Source organism: Colobus angolensis, unplaced genomic scaffold, assembly GCF_000951035.1.
Source record: "Colobus angolensis palliatus isolate OR3802 unplaced genomic scaffold, Cang.pa_1.0 Scaffold221, whole genome shotgun sequence".
Classification (NCBI taxonomy): Eukaryota; Metazoa; Chordata; class Mammalia; order Primates; family Cercopithecidae; genus Colobus; species Colobus angolensis.
Window position 1 is genome coordinate 4,734,957 of NW_012115389.1, and position 11,703 is coordinate 4,746,659.

General features: G+C 42.5%; 1 protein-coding gene across 1 annotated transcript in view; it reads right to left on the bottom strand.

Moving 5' to 3' along the window:
- Positions 1–11,703, bottom strand: part of PPP1R14C (protein phosphatase 1, regulatory (inhibitor) subunit 14C) — a gene marked incomplete at its 5' end in the record, with an annotated part of 109,050 nt that overhangs the window by 31,694 nt on the left and 65,653 nt on the right. The window contains 2 exons of the mRNA XM_011943787.1: positions 4,236–4,268; positions 6,299–6,382. Of these exons, the coding sequence (XP_011799177.1) occupies positions 4,236–4,268; positions 6,299–6,382 (117 nt within the window). The remainder of the gene's footprint in view (positions 1–4,235; positions 4,269–6,298; positions 6,383–11,703) is intronic.

Sequence of the window (11,703 nt, forward strand, 5' to 3'; positions counted from 1 at the left end):
GGAGGAAAGGCAGACTCAGAGAGGTTGAGAACATTGCTTAAAGTCATAGAGTTGGTGCTAGCATTGGCATAAGACTTTGACTCAAATTCCAGTATTCTTTCCACCACTCACCCTACCTCTGCAATGAGGGGTTATAAAATAAAAGTACTTAAATCAGCATAGACACCTTCCTTACATTTCTAACTTCCAAGTGGCATAACAGTTGTAAGTAAAATAATTTTGATCAAAAACAGCACCTTTAGAGATCCCTACTTAGAAAAGAACACCTTAATTGATAGGCATTTAGTTCAGATAAGGCAAAGTCCTATAAAGTTCTAAGCCTCTTGCTGAGTCAAGTAGCTTGGGAAGACTAGCAGATTGGAAAGAAAGAGTACAAGATTAGGCGTCAGAAACTTGGGTTGAGTCCTGACTCTCTTGCTCACGACTCTGACATCATGGGCAAGCTACCCAAACCCTCTCTACTTGAAATGACGATTGTGAGGATTAAATAAAGTAATGTATGTTAGTGCAAATGTGAACTACAGAACTCTGGAAAAAATAAGGTATTGATTGTCATTATCACAATCCAGGTGCCAGTAAAATCTGTTTCCTAGGAACATACGCTCAAAGGCAAAAGTGTCCAGCCTTTTTGAAATGATCCATTAACAGATAAGGGAACTTGAATGAAATTCCTCAGCATTTTACATCATTTCCATTCCTAGAAACATGAACTAAAAAAAGAACACAGATATGTTCACTTAGAGACTCCAGCTCCTTTTTCTGCTTTCAGAACTCTGAAGAGTGTTCAAATATTATATTCTTGCATCTCCTGACCCTCTGTATAGAAACCAGATGAGAAATATTTTTGCTCCGGGGACAAGACCCACCATTTTCATTGAATGGCATGGCTCTCAACTAATGTAAATATTGATTCCCCAAACATTACAAAAACTAGGGAGAGAACAGGCTCATTTCCATGAGAAAATGCAGTGCCTTTCACTGTTGGCTGCGAAGATGGGCAAAAGAGAAATCTGCAAGTCCAAACTTTCTCACCCGAATAACCAAAGCATGAATTTCTTCACTTAGGTGGAGAACTGAAGAAAAAGGGCTTGATGAAATGAGTGAACGCATGTCTGCAGTGGCCAATGGGGCTTCCTCTCTGCAGCAACCCCTTCCACCCCCATATTACATGTTCATTCATCTGCATCATTCATCATTTTTCTTGACTACAATTCTATTATTCTTGTCTAACCCATCACACAACTTAAAATCGCTTTCCTATATTAATTCCCCAGCTACCTATAAATAAAGAAGGTTTAGTCCCCAAAGAGCTAAATGGTAAAGTCTCCTGCCTTCTCCTCTCTTGGAGGAAATTTGAGGGTCAAACTCTAAAAATCCTGACTCTCTCCAGATAAGAAGAACCAAACATCGACATTTTTGAGGAGCCATCCCCTTCCACACATAACAGATTAAGAAAATAAATCTGGCTTGCAATGTGGTCACTCCATAATGAGATCCAGCAATAACCAAGCAGCCCTGGCCGGGCGCGGTGCCTCTTTCTTGTAATCCCAGCACTTTGTAAGGCCAAGGCAAGTGGATCATTTGAGACCAGAAGTTCCAGACCAGCCTGGCCAACATGGCAAAACTCCGCCCCTACAAAAAATACAAAAATTAGCCAGGCATGGTGGCCCACACCTATAATCCCAACTGCTCGGGAGGCTGAGGCATGAGAATCGCTTGAACCCGGAAGGCAGGGTTTGCAGTGAGCCTACATGGCTCCACTGCATCCCAGCCTGGAGTGACAAAGCAAGACTCTGTTCAAAAACAACAACAAAAAACCAAGCTGTTCTTACACACACAAATGCAAATCAGCTTACTGTCTCCCCATATTCAAATGTGACTATGCTACCAAAAATCAGCAAAGACATGAAAATAGGCAGAAAAAGGTAAGATTCAGAGAAAACAGAGACGATGCAGAGAGCAGAATAATTTTAAACATAAACACAAAGAAAAATTTCTCCAGATTGTTGTATAGGGGCTCCAGGAGAAAAGTCTGGGGGCAGGGGGATGGTAGTGATGTGTTTGAGCAGTCAGGAAATATATTGCATGTTTGACAAACACACTAGAGAGTTCAACAAAAAATACCAATTGGTATTAGACAAAACTAAAGACAAGGGTTATGGCCAGGCACAGGGACTCATGCCTGTAATCCCAGCACTTTGGGAGGCCGAGGTGGGTGGATCACTTGAGGCCAGGAGTCTGAGACCAGCCTGGCCAACATGGCAAAACCCTGTCTCTACTGAAAATACAAAAATTAGCCGGGCTTAGTAATCCCAGCTACTCAGGAGGCTGAGGCACAAGAATCACTTGAACCTGGGAGGCAGAGGTTGTGGTGAGCCAAGATTGTACCACTGCACTCCAGCCTGGGTGATAGAGCGAGACCCTGTCTCAAAATACTACTACTACTACTAATAATAATAATAATGACAAGGATTGTCAACTCCAAGAGAAACAAAAGGCTACACAAAAAGGAACCATGATCATATTTTACTGTTGGCTTAACAGTAAAAAACATCTGTTTAAATCATAGTATTATAAACTTGACTACTAATTTAACAAAATACTGTTAAATAACTTTGATGAGGGTGTAGATGAAAAGGAATTGTGTGGAGAGTGAGAGAGTGATCATCTTTCTCCTAAAGTCAATAAATGAAAAAAAAAATAGTAAATGCATATTTAAGAACAAAAGAATAAGTAGGCCAGGCACAGTGTGGCTCATGCCTGTAATTCTAGCACTTTGAGAGGCTGAAGCAGGAGGATAGCTTGAGGCCAGGAGTTCAAGATGAGTGTGCGCAACATAGTGAGATACAGTCTCTATAAAATAAAAATAAAAATAATTTAGCTGGGTGTGGCAATGCATGACTGCAGTCCTAGCTACTCAGGAGGCTGAGGAGGGAGAGTTGCTTGAACACAGGAGTTCAAGGTTGCAGGGAATTCTGACTGCACCACTGCACTCCAGCCTGGGTGACAGAATGAGCCCCTGCCTCTAAAAGAAAAAAAAGAAAGAAAAGAGCAAGTAGCAGGGAAGAGAAGCAGCCAAAAAGTGCAAAAACGTTGCTTATTAAAATATAAAAATATAATACATAAATATAATATAAAATAAGGAAGGGGCCTGAAAGGTGGAGAAAGTCACTGTTACCTTTTTAAAATAAGCCTCAGAATTTTTTTAGGGGGGAGGGTTCAGATGTATTAGTATGTATTTGTATTACATTAACTTAAATATATATATGTACAATTTTTTTTTCTTAAGAGATGAGATCTCGCTTTGTTGACCAGGCTGGTCTTGAACTGCTGGGCTCAAGTGATCCTCCCACTTTGGCCTGGGATTACAGGTGTGGGCCACCAAGCCTGGTCTAAAAGTATATATTTTGATGGCTAAAATTAAAATTAAAAATCTCTATGACTGCAAGATGTAATCAAAGCTGGAGGTTGGAATAATAAAGCTCAAATAGGTAACTAGTCCCAAACCAAGTCACTGAAATCAGATACTTGTCAAAGCATGCTTTCCTCCCCTCTTTTAATTAGATCTCTTCAAAAATCAGAAGTCTTACCACTATGGCTTTGATGTTACAAATAGACTTCAAAACATCTGACGGATCTTATAATTTCTCCAGTTTATCACAGGAACAAAGTACTTCTCTTGCTAGTATTTTCATAACTGATTAAACCTTAATTTCTACTCTGTGCTGTCAGTCATTAGAGTCTACATTAAATGCTTTAGTCTAATCACATTAATACCTATTTTTATGCTAACGTTTATACATTATACTTCATAAATATCTAAACAAAGCATAGCATTTTTTCCCAATAAAAGTAACTCTTTGGAAAGACAGAGCTGACTTTAAGCTTTTAAAAAATACATACCAATAAACTAATAGGATGTATAAACCAGTTATAAACCTAAAACTTTTACTAAAATGATTTCAAACCCTTTTACAATTTCCTTTGAAGTTTGGCTTTTATCTAACACAAGCAACACACTCTGCTCCATTAATTTTAAGTATCTCTGAACTCGACATGTTTAGGCTTAGAAATAATGAAGTTAGAGCTATTCAAACATATGCACTCATGGATAATAATTGCTAATTGGTATACACACACTCAAATCCACTTATTGTGGTTTGCTTTAAAAATAGACAAATTGATTTAATAAAAACCAGTTCAAACATGGCATTTAGGAAAAGCGATTTGTTTACCTCTGTTGGTTTGTAGCAGTCTACAAGAGCTTCCTAGAATTAAACACACAGAAGATCAGTTTTATTATCTTAAAATTCAGTATTATTTTTAAGGCAAAATCAAACATCATTTTATATTCATAGTATTATTTTATAATGGTAAAGCAAGATTTCATACTATCTAGAAACACACTTCATTTCAGCACCAGTTGGTTGTCTGAAGATATAAAACGTTTAACCTTCATAAATTCTTCAGCCTGCACACATACGTGCTACATGAAAAAATATTTTGAACAGGAAAAGATTTATTTATTTATTTATTTTTGGCTACCATAGCATTGAAAACAAAACATAACCCTTGGCCAGTTTTTTTGTTCGTTTTTTTTTGTTGTTGGTTTTTTTGTCTGTCTGTCTGTTTTGAGACATAGTCTCGCTCTGTCTCCCAGACTAGAGTGCAGTGGTGCGATCTCAGCTCATTGCAACCTCCGCCTCCCGGTTCAAGCAATTCTCCTGCCTCAGCCTTCCAAATAGCTGGGACTACAGGTGCACACCACCACACCCAGCTAATTTTTGTATTTTTAGTAGAGACGGGTTTTCGCCATGTTAGCCAGGCTGGTCTCAAACTCCTGACCTCAGGTGATCCACTCGCCTTGGCCTCCCAAAGCACTGGGATTACAGGCATGAGCTACCATGCCGCGCCCCTTGACCAGGTTTTGAATGCCTTGCTGAGGAATAGTTTCTTTTAAAGAAGGACAGGTAGGCTCAAGCATCCATTAGGTTGTAAACTTCAGAGAGATCTGGACTAACTCAGTAGCTCAAATCCAGGATGGCCTTCCACAGGAACCAAATCCCCCTTTCCAGTTTTCCTTTAATTAACTGGATATAACCCAGCAAGATTCAAATGGTTTCAAACCCACTCCTCTGGTCAATGACTTTTTGCCTCCTCTGTGTGCACATGCACATGCACACACCATTCCTTTGGCTGCCAACTTGGTGGATATTCAAGTTGAGCCAGCCTGTGCAAGACGGTGGCACCCACACTGCACTCAGAAAGCAAAGGGTTTAAGTGCAATGTAGCCATAAACCAGCTTGGGTCCTCACCTGGGAACTGGGGGTTGAGGGGTGATGCTAGCTTAAAAACTCCTTTCAAGTTCTTAATGTCAAGAAAACTTTGTTATGGCATTACATTTTCTATAGAACTGATACCTGCATTATCTTTTCAAAATTTTATAACTAGGATGTTATTGTCTCCCAGCTAAATCTACCAAGAAGAACTAATTTTCATAACTGAGACTGTTCACCACTCAAGGGACACTAGTAATGACTAATGCATTAAACACATTAATACATTAAAATGTGCCCTTTGATTGCCGTAGTGGCCATTTGCCATTTGTGGTCACCAACAGCCATTAACAGTAATTATCAGCGGACATTAAGAACAATGGCAAGTCAAAAGTCAACTGGTTTTAGAAACTCCCAAATGTAGATTTAAAAATGATAGATTTGACCTACTGTGGGAAGGGAAATAAGTACTGTACTTTATTGCTGTCCACTAAAGAAATACTAGACATCTCAATATCCATCATTGTACTGGAATGCTATGAGGTGAACACTGTCTATGAAGAGATTGTCTACTAACTAGAATTATGTCATAAGCAATCATATTTAAAAATTAATTTCATGAATGATACAGTCCACAACTGTGATACTGGAGCCCTGGGCTTGGATATTCCAGTGCTAGCTCAGTCCTTCTCTTTCTCATACAAGTGTGGGGTATCAATTCCCTTCCCTGGCAAGTGGATCTTTGGAAGCAGAACCAGCTGTTTCTCCCAAGAAAATGGGGCTGGAGAAAGTTACACCCATAAGGTACTTTGAGAACGGACTATAGTCAAGAGCTGCTTCATCCTCAGAGAGGCAGTTTAAGAGGGTGAACACTTAGCAGCCCATTGCTTTCCTCTCTGCAAACAGCCATGGCCCAGGTCCCGGTGCCAACTCTACCACAGGGCGGAATCAGTTCATGCCAAGCTCTGGAGACCCAAGTAGACTCCCGAGTATCCATGATTAGAATTTTGAAAACTGCTTACCTGTAATTTTGAAGCTCTCTCTTCATCACTGTCTGCATCAAGAAGATCATCAATGTCAATTTCTACCTCTGGCATTTCTTCTTCCTGGGGGACAGTGGGAGGATATGAAGGCATTTAATTTAGTAAGAAACCTAACTGTACCCCACCAGTTAGATTAAGTTGAACGAACAACTAGATCATCAATGGAGAAGGGCTGACGGATAAGAGGGGGAAGGAGAGGCTAGGAGGAGAGGAGGGAAGGAAAGAGAAGAAAGGGGAAACAGGATGAAGGGGTATAGAGGAGAAGAGGGGAGAAGAGAGGGAAAGGGAAGGAGGGATGGGGACAGAGGAAGAAAGGAAATGAAGGAAGGAAGGAAAAGAAGAGTGGGGGAAAAGAAGTGGGGGGAGCAATGGAGAATTAATAGTCACAAAGCCATAAAAGTAATCTTTCAAAAAAATGAGAATTTTCTACTTTCTAGCAGAAAGCTGCATCTGTAAGTATATAAGGGGAGATTGGCAGATGATAGAGCTGGGAGATGGTAGTTTCCTATCTAAGAGCTACTCTTTGCTGGGTGATTACCCCAATCTTTATTTGGGGGTCCACATCTTCCTTCACGGCTCTGGGTCTATGGAAAACCTGATTCCACCATGGGATTTAGGGCATCAGCAGTGCTTTAGCCCCAGTTACTGACGTAAGAGAAGACACGTGGTCCAACTAAGAACTAAGGGGGCTCTAGGAAAAGGTGCTCTTTTAACAAGAACGTCCCCTTCACTCCCTCTGAACCGAGGAAGTGTGGCACCGGAAATTACCGGTGGCCACCATACAACCCTGAAGAGAGGCTGAGTTTAGGACGAGGCGCTGACTCCACGGTGGGCGGAGCTGAAGAGAATAAGAAAACAGGGTTCTAGGTAAAATCACCACATCCCTGCATCAAACCACCTCTGAAGCCTGCCTATCGGTTGAGTGAGTCAACCCCTTTCATGGTTGCAGTCAGCGTGGGTCTAGTTTAATATTCCTGCCACCAAAGACATCTAGTCCGGAAAAGAGGGAATAAGGGCCAGCTGGATTTGGTGCAAGACCTCACTAACTTGGAATCTGAACTTCAAAGGAGATCTTGGCTATTTCTCATCTCTTCTGTTACCTAAGTCTTCTCTATACCTCTCAGAATAGCATTTTAAAATGTCAAAATAAAAGAGCATTTAAGAGAGTCCTGCAATTTTGCATTTCATCAGGAGTCACCGCAACCCAACTCCTTCCAGCCACCGGGATGGCTAAGAAGCATCTGCAGGAGCTAGAGAGAAAGGTGTGCATGGAGACACTGGGGACACCTGGGCATTCCCTGGCTGTGGCCTCTCTGTGTCTTGGCTCCAAGAGCTGTTTGTCTTGGCTTCCCAGGAGAGGCTGACTTTCTGAATGTTTCCTTCCTACTAAAGTGCATTTATTCAGTAATAGTACTCAACCTCTCGTGTGTGTGTTACAACACAAAAGTGAGGACCCTAGTATACTGAGGAAGTCAAGGAATATGATACACTATCCTTGCTGACATTAGCTCCATGGGCAGGCACTCAATGGGCAAGAAAATTCCAGAAGCAACCTCTCTAGTGATTTATTCCTGTTTCTGTGGAGAATTTCTGTTTTGATCCTTTGCTTGGCTCTTAAGGGGAAAAATCCACTTCAAAAGCAGTATTTATCAATGTGAATGTTTTAGATCTCATCTGTGCGGTTCTGCCTAATGGAAGAAAGATCTTGTACTCCTCAACATAATTTTCATATTTGTACTTAACAATCATGTAGCTATTAATAGAAGCTGATGATGTAGAAACAGCAAGTTGAAATGCTTTGATGATAATAAAGCTGAAGGATGACCTTTCGATGGCTAGGAGCATCGTTGTGCAAGCATCACAGAGTGAATTTACACAAATCTAGATGACCTAGCTTACCACACACCCAGGCTGTATGGCACAGCCTACTGCTCCTAGGTTATAAACCTGGACAGTATATTACCATACAGAATAATGTAGGCAACAGTAACACAGTGGGAAGTATTTGTGCATCTAAACATAGAAACGGTACAGTAAAAATAGGGTCTTATAATCTTATGGGACCACTGTCATATATGCAGTCCACTGTTGACTGAAATGCTGTTATGCGGTAGGTGACTGCACTCACAAGCTATACCACTGTGGGTCCTTAAATCACAACTAAGAGAGCTTGGTGTCTGCTATTTTTAAAGGAAATGAAAGAACGATTAGTAACTAATGCCCTCCTCAGAACAGCACAGCAATGCGTTTTTCTGCAAATATTCAAAATGTTTTGATGCCAGCCAAGTTTGGCCAAACAGGCTTTGACTTGCATAGCAGTGTAGCGCCTCGCCCTATGCAGTAGGCATCTTCAATTAGGCATCTTCCCATTAGGACTGTGCACGGCTCTCTGTTAGGTATTGCACTTACGCATTTTCGCCAGCCCCTGAGATCTGGGCTGTCCCATATGGTAAGCACATGTGGTAAGCACATTTGAATACAGTAAAATGAAATACAATTCAGTTCCTCAGTCACAATAGCCACATCTCAAGTGCTCAATAGCTACACGAGGCCAGTGGCTACTGCACTGGAGAGCACAGGTGGAGAGCGCTTGCACTGTGGCAGAAAGCGCTATTGGACAGTGCTGCCCTGGAGTACATTCGCCCTCTGGCCCAGAAGTTGGGAAGTAAAGCTCCTTTCCCTCTCAAAGGGGCTTGACAGGAGTAAAGAAAACAAATGCCAGGCATCTCAAGGTCACTCTCACTACCCAAGGGCACGTGATAAGAAACCCTGAGCTTGGTTTTGCAAGCCAGAAAGCTGATGCAAACAAAGCCCAGATCTCAAGGGTTGGGGAAAACCTCAAGTGATTGAGTCATCACAACAGTCATTAAGCATCTGCGCTTTTTACCAACCTATGCTGCTTCTCAGAAATCCCACCCTGATTTATCAGAGGCATAGGAGAGGAGAGGCATCCTGCTCCCAGCTCAGCATGCGCCCCAGGTGTTCTGAATGCCAGTGAGGCTGAAACAAAACCCAGGTGAGAAGAACACAGAGACCCAGAGGCTCTTGGGAGGCAGAGTCCTGGGAAGCAAAGACAGCACCTAGTACCAAGTAGAGAATCCTGTAGCTTGGTACTTAACATTCTGAATGAGAAGTATGGAAATACTCTAAATTTCACTGAAGTCATATCTAACTTTCTCTTCTGTATGCTGATCTTAAAGCAGTATCACTGAATGACCTTAGTAATAGATCAAATCACTTACAATGGAGGGAACACACCCACAGCCCACCATGATGCCCCAGAGCTTAGTTGTGTTTCGGCATTTTCCCACATTAAAGATGGGTCCCTAAACAGTGGCTCTGGTGACACAAAGGAAAACAACTGTCTTCAGAGCTGCTGGTGAAAGTTATCAGCTACACCCTGCCCCACATTAGTGAGAGGCCCTCCTATTGGTACCCATAGCATGAGGCCCTGGGTCACCTCTATACACCTTTCCTGTTGTAGATTTGTTGAGAACCCACAGTCCATAGCGAGCAAGGCGCTGTGTGTCAGCCACAGTGAGGCCCTGGCCCTGGGGGATGGACCGTCTAAACACAGCTCTGACAAACACAATGACATGCAATGGCCCCAAAGCCACAGACAAACCTGGAGTGCTTTAGTAATTCAGGGAGGGAGAAAACTCCGCCAACGGCAGGCAGGGAGGTTTCACATAGGAGGGAGGAGGTAAGCTGGCCTTGTGGAATGACGGGATTTGAACAGGTTTAGAGAGAAGGGGGAGAACTCTCGAGAGGCAAAATGGTAGCAGGAGGCAAAAAGACAAGATGAGTTCTAACTGTGGGTGTAGAAAGGTCCCTGACCTGGAAGCCAGTCAACTCTGGGCTGCAAACACGCATGTTGATGGGGGCCAGAAAGGTGACAGAAATGAGGCAGGCTGAGGGGCTATACCATAGAGTGAGGAGTGCAGCAAACTGCAGAAAACACGGCCCGAGGGGAAGGAGCAGGGAACACACCATTCCCACCTCCTGTCACCTTCTAAGAATATGTGCTCAGTGCTGCTGGATTTTCTATGTTTTCAGGAATAACTGACAATAGAGTTTTTTAATGTAGAAAAATCCAGTTTTTAAAGCTGTCTGGCAACTTCTTAAAATATTGCATAGGATAAACAAAACCCATTGGCCCATAGGCTGCCGGCTCCCCTTGTCCTGCAGAGATTGTCACCACTGAAGGTTCCATGGCTCCAGAACAAGAGAGGGGAATGACAGAAAGAAGAGCTGGCCCCGCTGCAGAGCCCGGGGTAACAGGGAGGAGGCAGGAGGCAGTGCGAAGCCCATGCATCAGGTGCGAAACAACAGGGCTTGAAGATGATCCCGGCAAGAATAAGATTTTAAAACAGTGATAATAGGGAGGAATAAACAGATGGAGTTTGGAGATGAACTGGATGGGGGATGAGGGGGAAAGAAAAGGTAAAGATAAGATCCAGGTTCTGAGCCTGAGAGGTTTTGGAGGACAGTAATGACAGGAGCACACCGGAGCCCTGAAGACACCTCACAAACCAACACGCAGTGCAGGTGTGGTCATCACCAGCTCCCCTGCCCCAACTTGCAAGCAGCAGCGGTACCCCACACTGCCACCACACCGGGAAGCGCTGCAGAGCCTGGTGCTGGGCATGCCACGGATGGAAGGAAGCTCAGAACAGGCTCAGGTACCAGGATGCAGGAATGCAAGCAAAGCAGAGTCCTGAAACACAGCTGACCTGCAGTGACAACACACACACACAAATATATACACAAACACACACACACATGAATACACAAAATTCATACCACTCATACACTCACAAGCACACACACACAAATATATACACAAACATACACACACATGAATACACACACTCCATACCATTCATATGCTCACATCCACACACAAATATATATACAAACACACACACACATGAATATAGACACTCCACACCACTCACTTAAATGCACACACACACACACACACAAATATATACACAAACATACACACACATGAATACACACAATCCACACCACTCATACACTCACATGCACACACACAAATATATACACATATGAATTAATACACACGCTCCATACCATTCATACACTCACATCCACACACACAACTATATACACAAACATACACACACATGAATATATACACTCCACACCGTTCACATGCACACACACACAAATATATACACAAACATACACATACATGAATACACACACTCCACACCACTCACATGCACACACAAATATATACACATATACACACGAATACACACACTCCACACTACTCATACACTCACATGCACACACACAAATATATACACAAACATACACACACATGAATACACACACTCCACACCACTCACATGCAC